The sequence below is a fragment of the Pecten maximus genome, chromosome 19, assembly GCF_902652985.1.
Source record: "Pecten maximus chromosome 19, xPecMax1.1, whole genome shotgun sequence".
In the NCBI taxonomy this organism is placed as follows: Eukaryota; Metazoa; Mollusca; class Bivalvia; order Pectinida; family Pectinidae; genus Pecten; species Pecten maximus.
In genome coordinates, this window is record NC_047033.1 from 9,862,817 (window position 1) to 9,885,382 (window position 22,566).

Below are 22,566 nucleotides of genomic sequence, written 5' to 3' on the forward strand. Positions count from 1 at the left end.
TGTTTGTGGACCAAAATGTCATCAGCTTTATTGAGTCTATAAACTTGTCCATCATTGAAATTGATTGTTTAGATTAGCACATAATGGAATGTTGTTAAAATTGGTATCTTGTATTCAATAAATTATGTCACTTTTTTCATTTGATGCTTTCAATATTGCTTAGAGCATGTCAATATTAATCATTCCCTCGTTGATATATTTCTTAAATATTTATCTTTTTTATGACATTGTTAAGTACTGATATTGATTTAAATGTCAATGTTTTTCATCGTTTTGTTGATATACTGGATATTCTTATTGAGATATTTTCTTTTATGACAGCAGAGTATGACCAAAATAAACGCTTATTTACAAAATACTCGTAGGCTATATAATAATTTATTTTGGCGATTTTGTTTTATGTTTTTATGCTAAAATTACATTAAAATGAGTTTTCTTCCCAATTTTTATTTCATGCTAATTGAAATCTTTAGTTATGGTGTTAATATCTTTGCTTCAGAGTATAGATAAAGATATAATTACTTACATAACGGAACCCTGGTAAAAACTTGCCGCAATATGCTTCTTGGCTAGACTCTTCTCTAATAGCTTGATTGGTTGAGCTTTAGACTAGTAATCAAGAGGTCTTGGGTTCGATCCCTAGGGGAGGCCGTAATTAATATTTAATTTATCATTTGCTCAGCTACACTTATATTTGGCTTTTTATTTTATATATATATATATATATATATATATAATTAAAAGTTAATAATGTCCTTGTGATGGATATACATAGTAATAATAATAAAAAACACAAACCAGAAAATCACAAGCGCTTTCACATGCTTTGAGAGCAAGCTCTCTAGATTACACCTGAAGAGCTTGTTGTCAAAGCATGTGAAAGTGCTTGTGATTTTCTGGTTTGTGTTTTTTATTATTATTACTATATATATATATATATAAACTTCCTGTATCAGATACTATCTGTTCCTTCATGGCTAGGGAAGACTAGTAATCAAGAGGCTTTGGGTTCAATCCCCAGCAGAGGCAGTGACTTCCAATTTATCATTTACTCAGTTACACAGGATGTTTACCAATCATTTCTTGGCAGTATGATGGTACATTACCAACAATGTCATTATTTTATCAATATCATTGGTTTAAAGTGTCAATAATGATATATAACTACTTATAGATATATATATATTGTATTTACATGTAACCTAGCAACAGAAAATGACGAAGGAAGACAACTTATATATTGTATTTACATGTATATAAATTTCCTGTATCTCGTAATTCTGTCATGGTATAGGAGTGTCTGCAATGGCAATCTGCATATATATCGGGATTTTTACCAATCTTTATATTGACAGTATGGTATAAATATGCTATAATTTGCCGACAGTGTGTATAAAATGCTGGTTACAAAATATCTGAAAATGGCACCCACTATAGAGAATATATAATTAACAACAACAAATCCTAAATAAGAATGATAGAAAACCCAATTATATGTAACAAATATACAGGTGGATTGAGCTGTAATACATGATTATAACTAATTTGCTTTAAATCTAAAGATAAAATTAGAAGGTCAAACTTTTTGAGGGTCGTATTTAAAACGGGTAAAATATGTGAACTTTTGGCATTATATAGAAATAACCTATTCTTGTTTTCAATTGAGCATAATATACTCTTTGTCAGAGATGTTAGATTGATTGGATTGTTATACAAATTTATACCTAAACGTCTTACCAGTAAATCCTTGACAGGGACTGTTGCAGGTCATACTAAATATTCATCCTTCTTTAATTCTCATGAAGTCTATATCATGTACTATATGGTATGTGAGAATCTGCAAAAAGCTCAAAAGAAATAGAAACATGACTGATATGACCTTTAACCTGTGCAAGAGTATTATGACCTTGACCTTTATAATATTTCAGGTCCAGAATGTCATCCATCCTGCTACAATAACCGGACTGGAGAGCGCCACTGCTGGGGTGAAGGTCGAGACATGTGCCAACAATGTATGTTATATTGTGTAAATTTTTTATTGCAAATGTACAATTTTTAGTGTGATAATTTTAAATTGCATCATATTTTGGTCTTTTCATTTCAGCTTGTGTCTATGAATTCTAATGGTATTATCTGTAAGAAATAAATGTCACACTTTTGCAAATATGAATGATGAAATTGAAATACATTGTCAATTTGCAATCATCAAGAATCATTTGCAGAAGTCAAATATATGGCAGGACTATTATTGAAATAGCAATTTGAACAAATTATATTTCAATGTTAATGTTTATAATGATTGAAATTTGTCCATTTGTGAATTGAAATGATTGGATTACCGTAAGGTGTTTTGAGGAAGAATAGGGAAGAATATATATTCATGATTTTCACATGTTGGCTGTGCTAATATCGAGTGAAAGGATATTATATTCAAGAATGTAAGAGAAGTTATTTGTAAAAGTCAATGCAAATTTTCCTTCTGAACAATGTAGAATCCATGCAATCAATTCTATATTTTGTGCTTTGGATCAATATAATAAGAAAATCTATCTTTCACATTTTGCTCTACAGCGTTGCTTGGAAATAATTGCAATAGTAATATTTAAACTGAAGAAAATATCGTTTTGATTTTCCCTCAGTAAACCATGCAACTGTGTGTTCGCCAAGTTGCGATGGGCGTTGCTTTGGTTACCAACAAAACCAGTGTTGCCACCCTGAATGTGCCGCAGGATGCTCAGGGCCACGGAAAACGGACTGTATGGTAAAGATTGTACTCATCCATTGGTCAACTCCTTCGATTTAGGCTAGCAGTCTTACAGATTTACCTGGATCGATATTTGTAAAATATTTGAAATACTTTTTTTAGTTTCATGTCTCCTGAATCATACCCTAGGTTTCTCTGAACTCTTTAAACTACTATTGTCCTCTTGTGTCCAAAACCATCATTAGTTGAAAAGGTTAACTCAGAATCACTCACTTCAAATGTAACTTACAATATAATTGTGCTAAGGGAGCTAACTCCCAGAATCATAAAACTGTTCTGCTTTCTACAATTTTAAAAACTGTTCCAAATTTCCACAAATACTTTTAGGGAAAGAAATTAAGATCTTTTCTTGCAAAATACAAGAAATAATATAAATAATTTAGATAATTTAATAAGACTTGAAACCAATAGAAATTAAAAAATCTTCTCCATTTCTGATATAGGCTTGTAAACACTTCATGAACGATGGAGAATGTGTCGAGAATTGTCCCCTTGTGATGGACTACAACATCTTTACACTTAAGGCCGAGATTAATCCTAAAGGCAAATACAAATATGGCTCTCTGTGTGTTGCCAAATGCCCTGGTAAGTGTCAGTCTTTGAAATGTTTATAATTCAGAAGGTTGCAAGATCAGTCAATCATTATGAAATTGTCAGTTTTAAATTTTACCAACAGTTAATTTTCGAAAAAAGAGAAGTGTTATTTCATAATTTATGGACGTGTTTTTCAAAAAAAAAATTGCTATTTGATAAGATATTAAAAATGAATGGAAATTAATTTTAAATAAAATAAAATTTCATGAATCTACTACAGTAGCTAGGATACTTTATGATTCAGTTGTGGAAGAGAACCCAACCATTCTGTCATTATGGTGTAAACTTCTTAGAAAAGATTTCGTTATAATCATAGGATTTGATTTCTGTCATTCATAAATAATAATGATAAATTGTTTGTATAATTTTAGCAAGAATTTTCAATTTTCAAATTTCATAACTTTTTTTACACAGACCACTTTCTACGAGACAAATATCTCTCTGCATGTGTGAAGGCTTGTGCTGGAAACAAACATGCCGTTAATGGAGAATGCATCCCATGTGATGGACCCTGTCCGAAAAGTAAGGAAGTCTTCATCCTCCAAAGGGGAGATAACTGTTAATTTGTTGGAATGAGATAATAAACTATACTTTCACATCAAAGTGGAGAAACTGTTGGTATTACTCATATTCATGTTCGCTGATCATACATTAAAATGGTATGGAGTCACCTGTCCAATCAAGTGGATTTGGAGACTTTGTGTTATCCGATTTCCTCTGATAGTAAGACCTCTGGCTCACTTCAGTTCTGGCAAAGATTAGTGAATTATATAAGTTGATTATTAAGCTAGGTTAAAGTTGTTTTTATTTTAAACAGTGTTGTGTCAATATTGATGAGGATACAGTTTCAGTATTTGACTTGTGTGTTCCTTGGGACAAGCTTTTCCAATGCTGCTACATTCGCAAACCTGCTGACCTTGACTGTGACCTTTGACCTACTTTTAAAAATCCTAATCTTTGCCACAATATGTCAATTGTATGAGATAGGGCTTTCATATTTGACATATGTGTATCTTGTGAAAAGGCCTTTTCATTGGTACTACATTTGCAAATGTGACTAATTCCAAAAATAACCAACTTTGCGAGCTATGTTGTCTTCTGACAAATCTTGTCTAGAGTCTGAATGCTGATTTAATCTTTCAGTGTCATATGGTCACTTGTAAAAATATTAGACGACTGTTCTACCTCATAATTATCTGTTTCTGTTTGGTTCAAATAAGCTTTCATCTGTGTAATTATCCCAAAAATATCTGTATATCTTATTTGTTATTTGTTTATTTCAGAATGTAAAGGATTAAACAAAACAGAATTCCTGACATCAGAAAACATCAAACGGCTGAGCAACTGTACACTTATAGAGGGCAATCTTAAAATTGTGGAGACCACTTTTACTGGGTAGGTTATGACTGAGTTATCTCCCTTAGAAGAAATTGTGGAGACCACTTTTACTGGGTAAGTTATGACTGAGTTATCTCCCTTAGAAGAAATTGTGGAGCCACTTTTACTGGGTAAGTTATGACTGAGTTATCTCCCTTAGAAGAAATTGTGGAGACCACTTTTACTGGGTAAGTTATGACTGAGTTATCTCCCTTAGTGGAAATGATGTCATCAGTTTTTAGACATGAATTAAAGGTATATTGTTAGTTTTTCAAGAAGAACTAAAATTGGATATGGATGAAACCAAATTCTACAACATTCTAGAATCAATTATGTAACATTAGTGATACTATAGATTGTAATTTAAATCTATTGCATTGATTATGATGGCATAATTAAGATTAAATATCAAATACTCAGAGGGATTAGCCTAGCACTTCAGTTTCCTATTCAGTTGATTTCTTTGAATGTACAAGTAATGATTTAATTTTACCTGATAAACCTTAACAGAAACTTTAAAATTTTTACAGAAGAGAGAAGGGTTTTTTTTTCCTTATTTTACAGATAGTTGTTCTTCTCAATGCCTTTTATGCATCAGTGATATTGTTAATGTATTTTATTTTCTCTAGTAATATTGATTTTGATGTATGCTAAGAGTTTACTATATTATTATTGCCAGACTGATCCTTTATGAATTGTTATTTTGTGTGTACCCTCTCACAGAGATACGTACAGGAATATTTCCGGGTTGGAGCCTAAGGACCTGTATGTACTGAACACTGTGAGGGAAATTACAGGATTTGTTGTCATCCAATCAAATCATTCCGGCTTTAAGAACGTGTCTTTCCTATCGAACCTGGAGATTATTCGAGGCCGAGAACTTGACTCGTATGTATGATTGATTGAAATCAGGCATTTTCATGGGGATTAAATCATGGTTTTCTAGGGAACCTCATGTCATGGTACGCTTATAGTACTAATAAAATCTGCTAAACATAGATATCAATACCTTTCACTATTGCAACCTGTGTACCAAGATAGCAGTTTTAGATGGGTGATTCACTGCTTGTCAGGTAGCCAGATTAGTTAGAATGTCTGTCTAGAATATGGAGGGCCTGGGTTTAAGTCCAGGGCGCATATTCCTGAAATTTAAATTCATGCTTAAGTACAAATTTTATACAACTGAAAACAATTTTGATGATAAATATCATATCTGAATTAATATTTGTTCAAAGGTTTGAAGGAATTTCGAAAAAAAAAAAAATTGTTCAATGTTAAGGCTTTTCTTTTAAACTGCTATTTCCTGATTTAAGCGTTAAGTTAAAAGAAAGTTGGGTTGAACAAGGATTTCATGCTTGAACATGAGAACAGTTTTATGAATATGAGTCCTGGTCAGGATATTAAAACAGTAGACTGCCTTATTTAGAAAGTTATTGTCCTATAATCCACACAGGATTGCTGACAAGTTGAATAATGAGCATTAGAATATTATGGTTAATTTGCCTACAATATTCTTAGCTGTGAGAATTCTAGGACAACAACTTTCCAAAGAAGGCAGTTAAATACTTTTATTTTTATATATTTAACCTGTAACAGTGTTATTGAATTCTGAAATCTATTTTCACACTGTCATTGGGACCTTTCTAGTGACATTATGAGTGCACGCAACAATTTCCAACAGAAAAATATAGTTTATGGAAACAAAAACAAAATCGTCAATTCATTTCAACATTTTAATCAATATTCCACCATGAGGATATTCACCTTTTATACACTATAGAGTAAAGTGCTCTCAAAAGAGGGCAGTAATGTATAAATAGTAACAATGCTAAACAAATGGAAATACTGCATTTTTTTCTGTCATATTAAAAAATAGGAAAATCAAGATTTTTGAGAATTTTATTTCTGCATAAATAAAAGGGCTAATTATGACTGATTCTACTCTTTATACCATGTGAGCTATAAATTGTGTTTTCCTTGTGTTTAGGAGAAGTAATGCCCTCAACATCATGGCCACACCACTGGAATCCCTGGAACTTACCTCCCTTAGATTGATATCGTATGGAAACGTCCTAATATGGTTCAACCTACAGTTATGTTACGTCAACACCGTGAATTTCACAAAGTTGTTTATTCTCGACTCTCAGGTTGCCTACGTAGCCAGAAATCGGGACATCAGCCAGTGTGGTAGGTCTCCATGTTGCAAATTTTTAATACTAAAGATTTGCACAATAACATTATGTGATAGAAATAGACAAAAATTCTAACCTGTTCAATTTGGCAATTTTCTTGCAATTGTGTGTATAGTTAATTGCTAAATGCAGGACTTCAAAATTTTTTTTTTTATAATGTGATGATAATTATTTTTTTTTTTCTTCTCTCGATTATTTATGAGTGAAATAGGGGCCATAATACCTGAGTCAGTTAGATACTGACCACATTATAACCTCATGTGAAGATCCAAGGTGTGTGGTGCGACGCTTTCTAGCTGTGTCGGTTTTAATTTCTCAACTGAGAAACAGGCTGGTCTATGCAGCCGTGGCTGTGTTCTTGGGCAAGACACTTTACCCTGAATTGCTCTGGATGGCATGCAACAAGGCCTACCACAATTTGTTCAGAGAGGTAGTCACCAACTACTACACGGAGACCCAACCTCAATATGACCCTGGCTTTTCACGGGGCAGTAAACCCAGCAAACAAACAAATATGTGTGGGTTATCTCCCTTATCAATGTGTAATGTGTACAGATCCAGGAGCCTAAAATGTATCAATTTCTTTTCTAAAGCTAATGTAATACATGAATCATTATCCTTTGCAGATACGATAAATAAAAATAAAGGTACATGTTTATTGCTTTCACAGTTTGTCAATATATACATATTGAATTATTTCCTCTTACAGAAATTGAAGGCCAAGTGTGTGACCCTGAATGTTCCATAGATGGCTGCTGGGGCAAGGGTCCAAATAAATGTCTGCACTGTCGACACATGAAGGTCAACGACAGCTCAAACCTTTGTCTAAGTTCCTGTAGTGATAAACCACTTCTGTACCAAGTATCGGCTACTCTATGTAAGCCCTGTCACACAGAATGTGCTACAACCTGTAGTGGTCCGGTAAGTCCATCAATCTACACCCTGCTTCACAACCAGGAGTATAAAATACAAATATGTCTGCAGGAGACCATGCAAAGATCATGACTTATAAAAATCACTTATTTTACAAGACTATCCTAATGTGTTAATGTGTTGATGTATTTCAGAATAAATGCACATCCCCTTAGTTATCTCCCGTTCATTGAAAAAATGTATATGTTTTCTTCAGCAGACAAGCTATTTTTAGAATAAATACATCAGCGTAGAGTTATCTCCTCTTTCATTAAAAAATCTGATATAAAGAAATATGGTTGCTTACAAGCTTAATTGAAAGAATATACAAAGGTTAATGGTCTCATTTTGATGTATTGTCAAAAAAGTTTCACGACTGAGTTGTTTTTTTTTTTCAGTTTTGTTAGTCATCATTTCAATTAATTCTTTTATTGGTTTTTATAGAAACCAAGCCAATGTGACGCTTGTAAGCATGTGATTGTCATGGACAACAACAGTAGTGCACAGGTCTGTCACAAAGAATGTCCAGATATGTTTTACGCTGACGAGAACAAGATCTGTCAGCCCTGTTATGATCATTGCGGAGGCGGGTAAGGCAATACAAATCATACAAGTTTATGATTACATATATCTTTATATAGTCTGGTATAATTATCATAATATGAACTTTTATTTTTAATATTTAAATTGTCTTTGAACATAGAAATTAAATTCAGCTTATTAAAATCTTGTACCATTATTTGTAGATTAATTTCAAAGCAATGAAATCAAATTGTCACAACTATTTTGTAATTAATAATGCCTCAATATATTGTGTAATATATCATTCAGATGTACCGGCCCCTCAAGAGAGTTGATGTTTGGCGGCTGCAACGCCTGTAACATTGCAGAGGAATTGAAGAATGATTTGGGTGAAATACATCTGTTTTGTTTACCGGATGACGGGTCAGATTGCCATCACGATTTCTACAAAACAACAGTGGCTGCAAAAGATCCCGGCCCAATGGCAGGAAAACAGGTACAATTTTCAGATATTCTTCTTTTGTGTAAATCTCGCAGATATTTTGTATAATCTCCACCTTAATTACTTGTGTAATTTTTTTGCACTCTTTTTAGTTGTTTAAAGGTGAATTTTAGGATGCGTACATTACATGAGTTTTGACAGTTCTCTTTAGAGGGTTTCCATTCAAATTTGTATTTTGTACGTATATTGTCCCTGATTATTATATCAGTTTTGTGTATTTATATAAAAATTACAGTTGTGTTTGTATGTGACAAGTGTTCAGTGGTTTTGTATATAATTATTCTTCTGTAATTATTTCCTGATTTACATTTAAAAGTTTTTCCTTCTTTGTTGTGATAAATGTATGAAAAAGTTGCTTTGAGGATGTTGAATTTTTTCAGGACAAATGTAGGTTACGTTGACCTCAAAAATTTGGATGCCTACCTATCAATAATTAATGGTGATCTATTTTTAGATATGTAAAGCTTGTGATCCACTATGTGATGGATGTGTGGGACACGGCCCGGCCCAATGTAAAAACTGTGTCCATTATAAGGAAGATGACTATTGCGTCGAGTCCTGTCACAGCTTTAACTATGGGAACAAGGTCACAAAGCGTTGTGAACCGTGTGACGCAGAATGTCAGAAAGGGTGCTACAATCAAACGGCTGCGGACTGCTTCTCCTGTAAAACCTACAAAGTCTACATAGACGAGGGCAAGAATTTCAAAGTGAGTCTGTATTCAAAATACTGAATACTTCAAGGGTGGGAGAAACAAGGTCCGATTGTTCTTGATTGGTAATATTGTTTTGTAGGATTTTTCCATACCCAACACTATATTTTAGCACAATAGGTTTTTTTTAACAGATTACACACCTAAAATAAATTAAATTGTTGTATATTTTAGTAATGATAAAGTGTTTGCCTAGACACTGGACTTATTTTACTGACCTTGTAATGACCTTTTCTCTTCAGTTTAACTGTACATCTGAGTGTCCAGAAGACATGCGCCATCTGGTCAAGGATGAACGTGACGCAAAGAACGGGATGACAGTTTGTGCACGTGACGATCATCCAATGGTCATGGCTAGAATGGCTGCAGATGCTGAGTAAGTAACATATTTCTGATGCTTCAACTACACAACAAATTATATTATCAAATATTATTGTTTTAAGATAAAAACCAGTTTATTTTGTGGCAATTACATAATGCTGATGATGTTGACAGGGAAGAGAAGAAGAAGATAGCAGTTATCGCTGGACCTGTGATTGGCGGTATTATCCTGGTGGCTATTCTTCTGGCTCTGTTTGGTTACTATTGGCGACAGCAAGCACGCTCAAAGGAGAAAACGGCAATGCTTACCGCCAAGATGACAGGATATGATGATGAGGTAGTCACAAATATTTATAAAAGCTTCTGTGAAATTTTAAATGATGGAACGAAATTTATAAGAAAGTTGGTTATTACAAAAATGTATTTGTCTTATGATAACACATTACTTTTACGAGTATGTTGAAGGGTGGGCTTATTTTAGAAAAATGAATTATATTTGTAATATTACTGAATGGTAGAGGTGAGTATATTAGTAGGTGCAGGCTTATATTGCTTGGTAGATCGTAGCGTAGATAGCTGTAGTAGACTGTATAAAGGATTATAATATATATATATTTGGAACTTTTCTCTTCACTTAGCAACCAGTGACACCAACCAGTGCAAAACCGGACATGTCACATTTGCGACTCATCAAAGAATCGGATATGCGTAGGGGAGGCATCATTGGCTCTGGAGCATTTGGAACAGTGTATAAGGTATAAATAATGATTTCTCCCTCTGTACAAAGTATTTAGAAAATGTGTTCAGAAAAGAGCTATGTTCTTCTATAAAGGATTGATAAGTTCATTTTGAGGATAGAAATCATAATATTTAGGCATCTTTTTATCATCTTTGTTCACAAATTACTTAATTAATTTATCGACATTTCATGAGAAGTAGTTTTTAGTTCAGAATAAAGAAACACTTTCTTGAGAAGTAGTTTTAAGCACAGAAAAAAGTAAACACTTTCTTGAGAAGTAGTTTTTTGTTCAAAATAAAGTAAACACTTTCTTGAGAAGTAGTTTTAAGTACAGAAAAAAGTAAACACTTTCTTGAGAAGTAGTTTTTTGTTCAGAATAAAGAAACACTTTCTTGAGAAGTAGTTTTTTGTTCAAAATAAAGTAAACACTTTCTTGAGAAGTAGTTTTAAGTACAGAAAAAAGTAAACACTTTCTTGAGAAGTAGTTTTTTGTTCAGAATAAAGAAACACTTTCTTGAGAAGTAGTTTTTTGTTCAAAATAAAGTAAACACTTTCTTGAGAAGTAGTTTTAAGTACAGAAAAAAGTAAACACTTTCTTGAGAAGTAGTTTTTTGTTCAGAATAAAGAAACATTTTCTTGAGAAGTATTTTTTTGTTCAGAATAAAGAAACAATTCCTTGAGAAGTAGTTTTCAGTTCAGAATAAAGACAAATTTTCTTGAGAAGCAGTTTTAATTTCAGAATAATGAAACACTTACCTGATTTTTATATTTTTAGGGATTCTGGATTCCGGCGAAGGATAATGTTAAGATCCCTGTAGCAATTAAAGTTCTACAGGAAGGAACGTCAGCCAATCAGAACCAAGAACTCCTAGATGAGGCACGTGTAATGGCCTCAGTTGACCATCCCTGTTGTATTCGAATCCTCGCGGCCTGTATGACCGCCCAGATGATGTTAGTCACCCAACTGATGCCACTAGGATGTTTACTCGACTATGTCCGTAAACACAAAGAAAACATCGGCTCTAAGGTCCTTCTCAACTGGTGTACACAGATAGCAAAGGTATGGATGAATTTCGTGAAGTAATGTAAGCCTCATTTGTTTGACCTCCTCAAAAGGTAAATTAATAAACAGATAATGTTTATTTCTTGGTACTTAATTCATGATTGCTAATATTAGGTTTTCCACTTGAAATTAATAATTGGGTGCCTCAATTGTCTTAATAACTTGTATCTAATTTGACTTGTTTTGTACAGTTTTGATGATTTTAAACAATTTTATTTATCCAGGGTATGGCTTATCTGGAGGAGAGAGACGTCGTGCATAGGGACTTGGCAGCAAGAAATGTACTAGGTCAGTTGTATACATTTATTGACATTCTATCAGGTAGAAAGAAAACATTATCAACCCTTTGTGAAAGTGAATTCTAATCAGTGACTTCTGTAATGTTTAATTTCAAAAGCAAATCAAAATTAAAAGCTGTGTAGACTAATTTTAAAAAACATGAAGATAGATTTATTAATAAAGTCGTTTAATTCTTTAGGAGAAAGACTTTTTCTGTAATATATATAATTATTGATTTGTACTTGGTTTCAGTACAAAGTCCAGGTCAGGTGAAAATAACAGATTTTGGATTGGCCAAACTTCTCGACTATAATGAAGATGAATACCATGCTGCAGGAGGAAAGGTAGACAACTCTTGCTGAGTTAAAACAAATTCACGTCAGCATTGAGAAAGATTGCATGTCATACATACAGGGAAATTGTTTGTTGTGTATTAGCTGTATATAAATATTGAATTGTTCTTAGTGTCATTAAATGAAGACAGTGACATGTTTTGTTATGAGAGAATTCTATCACATATTTTTATTTTGTATTGTCTTCTGCTAAATGCCAATTAAATGGAGACAGTGATATGTTGTGTGATTGTGAACATTCTATTTTTATATTTTTATGACTATAAATCTGTCATTGCCTTCTGATGTAGATGCCAATTAAATGGCTGGCACTTGAGTGTATCCAGCACCGAATCTTCACACACAAGAGTGATGTCTGGAGTTACGGTAAATATCCTCAATTTATGATGATAAATAATCTCATCCACTGTAAATATCCTCAATTTATGATGATAAATAAATGTATCCCATGTATTAATGGTTACAATAAATTAATAGAACAATGAATATTCTTAATATAGTTCAAAGTCATTGGATATGTAAGTGATTTTATTTCATTTCATTATTTAATTATTTTGATTTGATTTATTTTATTTTATCTACTTTATTAAATTCTATATAGTTCATTTTATTTTGTTTATTTTTCCAACTTATTTTTTAGTATTTTTTCCCTCGGTTAACAGAAGTGAAAAATTCTTTATTTCTGTTAGTGATTATAATAACTTATGAATTTATGTTCCCTGAAATGACCTTGCAATGACCATACATTGTGTGACCTTGACTTGTACATTGTAGGTGTTACTGTGTGGGAACTTTTTACGTATGGACAGCGACCATACGAGAATGTTCGTGCACGAGACGTACCGGATCTACTGGAAAAGGGGGAACGACTCCCACAGCCACATATCTGCACGATTGACGTGTATATGATAATGATCAAATGTAAGATTTACTTCCCTTATTGTCTTTTTAGCCCACCATCATCAGATGGTGGGCTATTCAAATCGCCCTGCGTCCGTGGTCCGTCGTCCGTCCCTCCGTCCGTCCGTCCGTCCGTAAACAATTCTTGTTATCGCTAATCCTCAGAAAGTACTGAAAGGATCTTTCTCAAATTTCATATGTAGGTTCCCCTTGGTGCCTAGTTATGCATATTGCATTTTGAGACCAATCGGAAAACAAGATGGCCGACAGGCAGCCATCTTGGATTTTGACAATTGAAGTTTGTTATCGCTATTTCTGAGAAAGTACTGAAGGGATCTTTCTCAAATTTAATATGTAGGTTCCTCTTGGTGCCTAGTTATGCATGTTGCATTTTGAGACCGATCGGAAAACAAGATGGCCGACAGACAGCCATCTTGGATTTTGACAATTGAAGTTTGTTATCGCTATTTCTCAGAAAGTAATGAAGGGATCTTTCTCAAATTTCATATGCAGGTTCCCCTCGGTGCCTAGTTATGCATATTGCATTTTGAGATCGATCGGAAAACAAGATGGCCGACAGACAGCCATCTTGGATTTTGACAATTGAAGTTTGTTATCGCTATTTCTCAGAAAGTAATGAAGGGATCTTTCTCAAATTTCATATGCAGGTTCCCCTCGGTGCCTAGTTATGCATATTGCATTTTGAGACTGATCAGAAAACAACATGGCCGACAGGCAGCCATCTTGGATTTTGACAATTGAAGATTGTTATCGCTATTTCTCAGAAAGTAATGAAGGGATCTTTCTGAAATTTCATATGCAGGTTCCCCTCGGTGCTTAGTTATGCATATTACATTTTGAGACTAAACAGAAAGCAACATGGCCGACAGGCAGCCATCTTGGATTTTGACAATTGAAGTTTGTTATCGCTGTTTTCTCAGAAAGTACTGAAGGGATCTTTCTCAAATTTCATATGTAGGTTCCTCTTGGTGCCTTGTTATGCATATTGCATTTTGAGACTGATCAGAAAACAACATGGCCGACAGGCAGCCATCTTGGATTTTGACAATTGAAGTTTGTTATCGCTATTTCTCAGAAAGCACTGAAGGGATCTTTCTGAAATTTCATTTGCAGGTTCCCCTCGGTGCCTAGTTATGCATATTGCATTTTGTGACTAATCAGAAAACAACATGGCCGACAGGCAGCCATCTTGGATTTTGACAATTGAAGTTTGTTATCGCTATTTCTGAGAAAGTACTGAAGGGATCTTTCTCAAATTTCATATGTAGGTTCCCCTCAGTGCCTAGTTTTTAGCCCACCATCATCAGATGGTGGGCTATTCAAATCGCCCTGCGTCCGTGGTCCGTCGTCCGTCCGTCCGTCCGTCCCTCCCTCCGTCCGTCCGTCCGTCCGTCCGTCCGTCCGTAAACAATTCTTGTTATCGCTAATCCTCAGAAAGTACTGAAGGGATCTTTCTCAAATTTCATATGTAGGTTCCCCTTGGTGCGTAGTTATGCATATTGCATTTTGGGACCGATCGGAAAACAACATGGCCGACAGGCAGCCATCTTGGATTTTGACCATTGAAGTTTGTTATCGCTATTTCTGAGAAAGTACCGAAGGGATCTTTCTCAAATTTCATATGTAGGTTCCCCTTGGTGCCTAGTTATGCATATTGCATTTTGGGACCGATCGGAAAACAACATGGCCGACAGGCAGCCATCTTGGATTTTGATCATTGAAGTTTGTTATCGCTATTTCTGAGAAAGTGCTGAAGGGATCTTTCTCAAATTTCATATGTAGGTTCCCCTTGGTGCCTAGTTATGCATATTGCATTTTGGGACCGATCGGAAAACAACATGGCCGACAGGCAGCCATCTTGGATTTTGACCATTGAAGTTTGTTATCGCTATTTCTGAGAAAGTACTGAAGGGATCTTTCTCAAATTTCATATGTAGGTTCCCCTTGGTGCGTAGTTATGCATATTGCATTTTGGGACCGATCGGAAAACAACATGGCCGACAGGCAGCCATCTTGGATTTTGACCATTGAAGTTTGTTATCGCTATTTCTGAGAAAGTACTGAAGGGATCTTTCTCCAATTTCATAGGTAGGTTCCCCTTGGTGCTTAGTTATGCATATTGCATTTTGAGACCAATCAGAAAACAACATGGCCGACAGGCAGCCATCTTGGATTTTGACAATTGAAGTTTGTTATCGATAATTCTCAGAAAGCACTGAAGGGATCTTCCTGAAATTTCATATGTAGGTTCCCCTTGGTGCCTGGTTATGCATATTGTATTTTGAGACTAATCAGAAAACAACATGGCCGACAGGCAGCCATCTTGGATTTCGAAAATTGAAACTGGTTATTGCTATTTCTAAGAAACTAATGAAGGGATCTTCCTGAAATTTCATATGTAGGTTCCCCAAGGTGCCTAGTTATGCATATTGTATTTTGAGACCAATCGGAAAACAACATGGCCGATAGGCAGCCATCTTGGATTTTGACAATTGAAGTTTGTTATCGCTATTTCTCAGAAAGTACTGAAGGAATCTTTCTCAAATTCCATATATAGGTTCCATTTGGTGCCTTAATCTTAACTTTTATATATAGGTTTCCCTTATTTGAAAAGTACTAGAGGTTTCTTCTGAATTTACACAGATTAGTAAGACTTAGAAGAAGAGAAAAGTAGAGAAAAGATCAATCTGACATGGAACCTATGAAGAACATTCAATGGTGGGCGCCAAGATCCCTCTGGGATCTCTTGTTCATATTGGGACCAATCCGAAAACAACATGGCCGACAGACAGCCATTATCGCTAAATCTTAAATTTTATATATATAGGTTCCCCTTGTTTGAAAAGTACTAGAGGGCTGTTTCTGAATTTACACAGATTAGTAAGACTTAGAGGAAGGGAAAAGTAGAGAAAAGATCAATCTGACATAGAACCTATAAAGATCATTCAATGGTGGGCGCCAAGATCCCTCTGGGATCTCTTGTTGTAGTAGATTATCGAAAATCTTAATAAACTTTCTTACTTGTTCATGAAGACATTCACATCCTCAAAATCACATTTATGTGGTCAGGTGGCACAGTGGTAACACTGGCCGTACACACAGGTAGTCAGAGTTGGATTCCCTGATCAGACACAATAAGGGATGGGGCTTACCTTCCCCACCCCAGGGGGGACTCTGTCACATGATGTTTATAGCAGCTGTAAAACTTGTTTGACCACAAAATTGCATTTGAGTATATGAGAATGGTTTCATGAGTACTATCTTGTCAATTAGAATGTAAATATATATATATACCAGTTCCATATAATTGACATTTCCATGAAATTATTTAGAGTAAATTTTGCATTTAAGATATTTTTCCTTTTTTAAGGCTGGATGTTGGATGCAGATAGTCGTCCTTCATTCATAGAATTGGCTGAAGAGTTCGCAAAGATGGCACGTGACCCAGGACGTTATCTTGTCATTGTTGTAAGTATTCTTACCAGGTTTACATAAATCTTTTAAAACAAAACAAAACTGATAAATATTGGGAATTATTCAGTCATTTTTTGAAAGAAAAAAAATTAAATTGATTTTGTTGATATGTATTTTTTTTTTTTTTTTTTTTTTTTAAGAAAATAGTTATTAATCAGATCTACTTTCAAACATTTGTGAACAGTAATATGAATTGGTCTTTGAAATTCAAGACTTTATTCACATCTTTAATAAAAGTAAATTTTTGTAATTAACAATTTAGTTGTTAAAATTATTTCATTATGGTTGAAGAATATGTTAACAAACTTTCAGGGATCCAGAATTAGTTATAAATATTTCAACTGAGAATTATTCCCAATATCTGAAAATCTCATCATCAGCAATTGTCACCTGCTTTCTAAACTTTTATTTTTCATTAATTTGGTTGGTGGATTTTTCACTTTGTTTTTCTTACATAACTGCTTTTATATTTGCTTTTAATACTTTAATTATGCTGTGCTTTTTCAAAATCTAATTTGAATTTCGTTTTTCTTTTTTTTCTTTATTTTTCTAATTTTGACTCTAGCTTTTGCTATATATAGAACATAGACCAAAGGTGTAACTCATGTTTAGGCGAAATTTTTCCAACACTACTTAGTCCATCCTTGCGTATATTTATATATAGTAGATAGAAAACAGCTATGCTTCTGCTATATCTTATACAAGATAATCAAGTTGTTTGTAAAAGAAGCAAATAGGATAGGTTTAAAATTATGATTATGATTGTATTATAGAAAAAATTCTTTATTTCTTTTTTTTTTAATTGAAAAAGTCAATGATTATTGTTCTGTGACTAAATGAAAATTTTGTAAGAATAATTAGTTGAAGATGCAGAATGTTAAAATCACTGTGATTTTTTGCAAGAATGAAGAATGAGATAATTTTTTAAGGGATGTCAAACCTGAAGAGCTTTAATGTAGAAAAATCCTAGTATATTAAAGAAATATCAACAACATTTTAAGATTTCTCTGTGATATTTTGTGGAATAACTGAAGATAATTTCAGAGGAAAGTATTCATTTGAATTATTTGAGTGGCTTGAATTATTCAAAATTAGTAGAAGGATGCTGAATTCATTTGCATTTTTATAAACATTATTCAGTGGTAATGAAAGGAACTGTGATTGCGATTTCATACTTGTGATATGATCCCGATAGGGCGATGTTTTGAAGAAAATTCCTGAGGAAACTCCCTCACCTGTCACAGACCTAGCCGAATATTTTCCCGATGGTACTCAAAATGACCCTGAGACTCAGGCAGAGGTACAGCCCGCCACCAGGGGGCGCATGTTGTGCATGACTCCATCTCTAATTTGAATGCATATGTGTATTTATCTCCCCTTATTCATCTGTATCCGACACACACATGATGCTCTTGGTTTGATTGGCTAATCGCTATAGCTGACGACTACATATTACAGGGTTCAGAAGTTGTAGTATGAACCTCTTTAGTTGTGATTCTCAGTTTTATGATGAGGAAAAAGCTTTCTGATGTTTTTATCATAATGTTAAAAAAATTATCAAAATTAGATTTTAAAAACACAAGATTATGAAAATATTTTTCAGAAAAATTGCTGCAATGACAAATGAAAACTGAATTTGATATAGTTCTTTTAACATGTCAATACAGTCAAAATTCATTTAATTGTAAGTATTTCAAGCATTGCAAATTTCCAAATTGTCTCAAGAAAAAAAGGTATATATGAGAATTTTGAGTGGAGGTCGGACCATGAAAACACAATGATAATGAGAATTCCTGTGAGAGTATGTTGACATTACCAGGTAAATATATAAATAGATACAATATCCCACTTTTGTTTAGAAAAATTAAGCAGCCTGGACAATCAGACACAAGAACATATTTTGTTCCTTGCATGGACTTTTATACTCATTTGTAACAATGACAACCTCCTGTCAATTTTTTTTTTAATTTTATTTTTTCAACATCTTTGTGATTTATTTAGTTCTTGCAGGAACAGTTGCCATCATTTCACCTGTAGCTACATTTAATTGTGTTGTACAAGGCAAGATGTGATGATGTCATCAGCTTTTGTGGTTGACATATGTCATCAGTATGTGTGTATCAGGTTTTTTGCAGCTTCAGTCATCCTAATTGAATGCAGATAGTGGCTGGATGTAACAATAGTTTGTTCATTGTCTGATCTATTTTTGTGATAACATGACTAACTGATAATCCTTATTTATATATATATATATGTATCTTAATTAATAGATTTGAATTTCCTGTCGTAGTTGACATGTACAGAGAGAAATATATGTATCTTTATTAATATGTATTTATTATAAATTTCCTTGGGGAAGATACCTAATGGTGTTTTTGATGACGTTTTTAACAAAACTGGCAATAGTAGGTAGAAATGATTTAGTTTTTAGATGATTATGTAGCTTTGTTGTAATAGTGACATATCGTATATACATTCAAATAAATAACCTCCTAACATTTTGTGCATGTTTTTCTTAATATTATAAGATTGATAAAGTAATAAATACTTGTTAAATGCCAGTAATTTTTTTCGCCAACTCAAACCCTTCGCCATCCTTTCTTAAATCAAACAAAATGATAAACATTTTTCTTGAAAGTTCTGAGAATAATTTGCATGAAAAGCAAAGGAATCGTCAATTTTTATACATATTTTGTAGCTAAATCAAATGCATGCAGTATTATAATTAGCTTTATAAAACAATTCCCAAAGTGTCCAGGCAAACCTATTATATGGCTTTCTTAAGTAAATTAACTCAAAGGTGTTTAGTGGTTCCCAATATTCAACTGTGCATGTTTTACTGTGTAAACTGAATAGAGACAACAATTTAACAATTAATTAACTATTTGACACATGCATTAAAAAAGCAGATTAATGACCGTGATCCAGACTTAATTGAAATTTACTGGTTATTTAAGATCCACTAGACTGGACTATTTCCTAAGTGATGTTGATCAGTTATTTGAAATTATACCAAATTTACAGAGATTAACAGAAGCTGTCTCAACAAATCTCTATACTTATATGTAGCATTAAATTAATTTTCAATTCAATTTCAAAATTCCAAATAATTCAGTTTCAAAAATTTGATTTCAATTTTATTTCAAGGTATCTTTTGCATCAATGGTACATGCAGCCTGACACTATTTTAAATTTTACACATCTCTTTGATCAAGTAAAATAAACATGCACTTTAAGATATTTACACTGATAATAATACACGCCTTTGTAATGATATGTAAGACTGTTCACTGTATAATATGATTAACTAATCTGGTTACACCTTCTGTTGAGGGTGTTATAACAAAATGTTTGGTGAGGTGCTCTGTGAATGAAGTAGACCATTCTATCATTAACAATGCTGAGAACACTTAGTGTCTTAAACAGGAGACAGTAATAGTTTATAAAATGTCCATACTCTTGTTGGGTTATAAAACGTCCATATATACTCTTGTTGGGTAATAAAATGTCCATACCCTTGTTGGGTATGTTATAAAATGTCCGTACTCTTGTTGGGTTATAAAATGTCCATACTCTTGTTGGGTAATAAAATGTCCATACCCTTGTTGGGTTATAGAACGTCCATATATACTCTTGTTGGGTAATAAAATGTCCATACTCTTGTTGGGTTATAAAATGTCCATACTCTTGTTGGGTTATAAAATGTCCGTACTCTTGTTGGGTTATAAAATGTCCATACTCTTGTTGGGTTATAAAATGTCCATACTCTTGTTGGGTTATAAAATGTCCGTACTCTTGTTGGGTTATAAAATGTCCATACTCTTGTTGGGTTATAAAATGTCCATACCCTTGTTGGGTTATAAAATGTCCATACTCTTGTTGGGTTATAAAATGTCCATACTCTTGTTGGGTTATAAAATGTCCATACTCTTGTTGGGTTATAAAATGTCCGTACTCTTGTTGGGTTATAAAATGTCCATACTCTTGTTGGATTATAAAATGTCCATACTCTTGTTGGGTTATAAAATGTCCGTACTCTTGTTGGGTTATAAAATGTCCGTACTCTAGGTTGTTGGGTTATAAAATATCCATACTCTTGTTGGGTTATAAAATGTCCATATATACTCTTGTTGGGTAATAAAATGTCCATACCCTCACTTGTTGGGTTATAAAATATCCATACTCTTGTTGGGTTATAAAATGTCCATACCCTTGTTGGGTAATAAAATGTCCATACTCTTGTTGGGTTATAAAATATCCATACTCTTGTTGGGTTATAGAATGTCCGTACTATTGTTGGATTATAAAATGTCCGTACTCTTGTTGGGTTATAAAATGTCCGTACCCTTGTTGTATTATAAAATGTCCATACTCTTGTTGGGTTATAGAATGTCCGTACTATTGTTGGATTATAAAATGTCCGTACTCTTGTTGGGTTATAAAATGTCCATACTCTTGTTGGGTTATAAAATATCCATATTCTTGTTGGGTTATAGAATGTCCATACCCTTGTTGGGTTATAGAATGTCCATACCCTTGTTGGTGTGTGTTTCTTGGGAATCTGAGAAACAGACTTAGGCCTGTACTGTCATGGTCGTGTCCTTTGGCAAGACATATGTTACCCTTATTGGTCAGGATGTCATGTGATGGGCCTTGATATGTCTTTGGGTGTTCATGGGGTGATAAACCCTGCTGACAAATACATATTGGATATCAAATTCATAAATGGTCAATAGATGTATTTTAATATGTAGGTCCTTCTTTATAGTCCGATTATCTGAATGGTGAGGTATTCACTATTAACGAAATCTTAACTTCCCGTGAACTCCTTTTAGAGTATGCTGCCCACCTAACTTCTGTAAAATCAAACTATTTTGTACAAAATTATGTGGTTAATAAGAAAATATACAACTTATACCATTAAGTTTAAAAATAATTTTTTTCTTAGGAAATTTAGATTCAGAAAGTTCATCTTTAAGATATATTTCGGTACTCATGAATGTATATTGATGTGGTAGTAAAACTTCAAAATTAAAATTTGTTTTCAATTCAAGATATCAGATGGCAGATGTAGAATGATATATGTTTATTCTTTGCAAAAAAAAAAAAAAAAAAAAATTAAACTCTACCTGGAATAAGATAAATTTTATACTGTGGCCAGATTTAACTTACTGTAAGGTAGGTAACAAATACAGGTCCACTATTAAAATACAGAATCTCATTTGACTCATGATTTGGAAATTTTTAGGGAAATGGTTTTCATAAAATTTTACGCACTCCTTAGTATCAGTAAATGTGTATATTTGACTTATTTATATTTTAGCACGACAAATTGATGCGGTTGCCAAGTCATTCTTATGACAAGAATGATCTGGCTCGCAGCCTCAGTGTGGCAGGGGATGGCCCAGAGGAAGTTGTGGAAGCAGACGATTATTTACAGCCCCAGTCCCGTAATTCTGGGGTGCCGACAACGCCACTTACATCAAAGGTTGGTATTTGTGTCGCCTACAACAGATGTCGAAAAGGTGACGTCAACAATGTAAAGGTTTTGTTTTTAGCTCTCTCTGACAAAGCTAGACCAACAAAACCTCAATCATCAACGTATTATGGAGAGTAGCCTACTACACTAGATGTTTCATGGATTTCTGCATTTTTGGAGTAAAAATGTCAAATTTCTAGACTTTGAAAAAAAAAAAAAAATCAACATTAAGGTTTTGTATTTAGCTCTTTCATATTTGGCTGCTCCTGACAAGCTATAAAAGCCAAAGCAACCAAACTTGGGTTATAGGTGTGTCGTGTGATATATTGCTGAATGCAATACTCTTTTCTGGCATTTCTACG

General features: G+C 33.6%; 1 protein-coding gene across 2 annotated transcripts in view; it reads left to right on the plus strand.

Moving 5' to 3' along the window:
- LOC117318155 (epidermal growth factor receptor-like) overlaps positions 1-22,566 on the plus strand; it is a 182,884-nt gene that overhangs the window by 155,824 nt on the left and 4,494 nt on the right. Inside the window, exons 4-25 of one of the 2 annotated variants that reach the window (XM_033873169.1) lie at positions 1,929-2,012; positions 2,640-2,761; positions 3,208-3,349; positions 3,773-3,880; positions 4,642-4,753; positions 5,459-5,623; positions 6,723-6,922; positions 7,637-7,848; positions 8,284-8,429; positions 8,671-8,857; positions 9,318-9,572; positions 9,818-9,951; positions 10,071-10,233; positions 10,535-10,651; positions 11,411-11,695; positions 11,923-11,986; positions 12,230-12,321; positions 12,621-12,696; positions 13,105-13,251; positions 16,622-16,719; positions 17,921-18,025; positions 22,049-22,213. In XM_033873169.1, coding sequence (XP_033729060.1) covers positions 1,929-2,012; positions 2,640-2,761; positions 3,208-3,349; positions 3,773-3,880; positions 4,642-4,753; positions 5,459-5,623; positions 6,723-6,922; positions 7,637-7,848; positions 8,284-8,429; positions 8,671-8,857; positions 9,318-9,572; positions 9,818-9,951; positions 10,071-10,233; positions 10,535-10,651; positions 11,411-11,695; positions 11,923-11,986; positions 12,230-12,321; positions 12,621-12,696; positions 13,105-13,251; positions 16,622-16,719; positions 17,921-18,025; positions 22,049-22,213 — 3,179 coding nt within the window. The remainder of the gene's footprint in view (positions 1-1,928; positions 2,013-2,639; positions 2,762-3,207; positions 3,350-3,772; positions 3,881-4,641; positions 4,754-5,458; positions 5,624-6,722; positions 6,923-7,636; positions 7,849-8,283; positions 8,430-8,670; positions 8,858-9,317; positions 9,573-9,817; positions 9,952-10,070; positions 10,234-10,534; positions 10,652-11,410; positions 11,696-11,922; positions 11,987-12,229; positions 12,322-12,620; positions 12,697-13,104; positions 13,252-16,621; positions 16,720-17,920; positions 18,026-22,048; positions 22,214-22,566) is intronic. The other variant, XM_033873170.1, reaches the window with a different exon arrangement.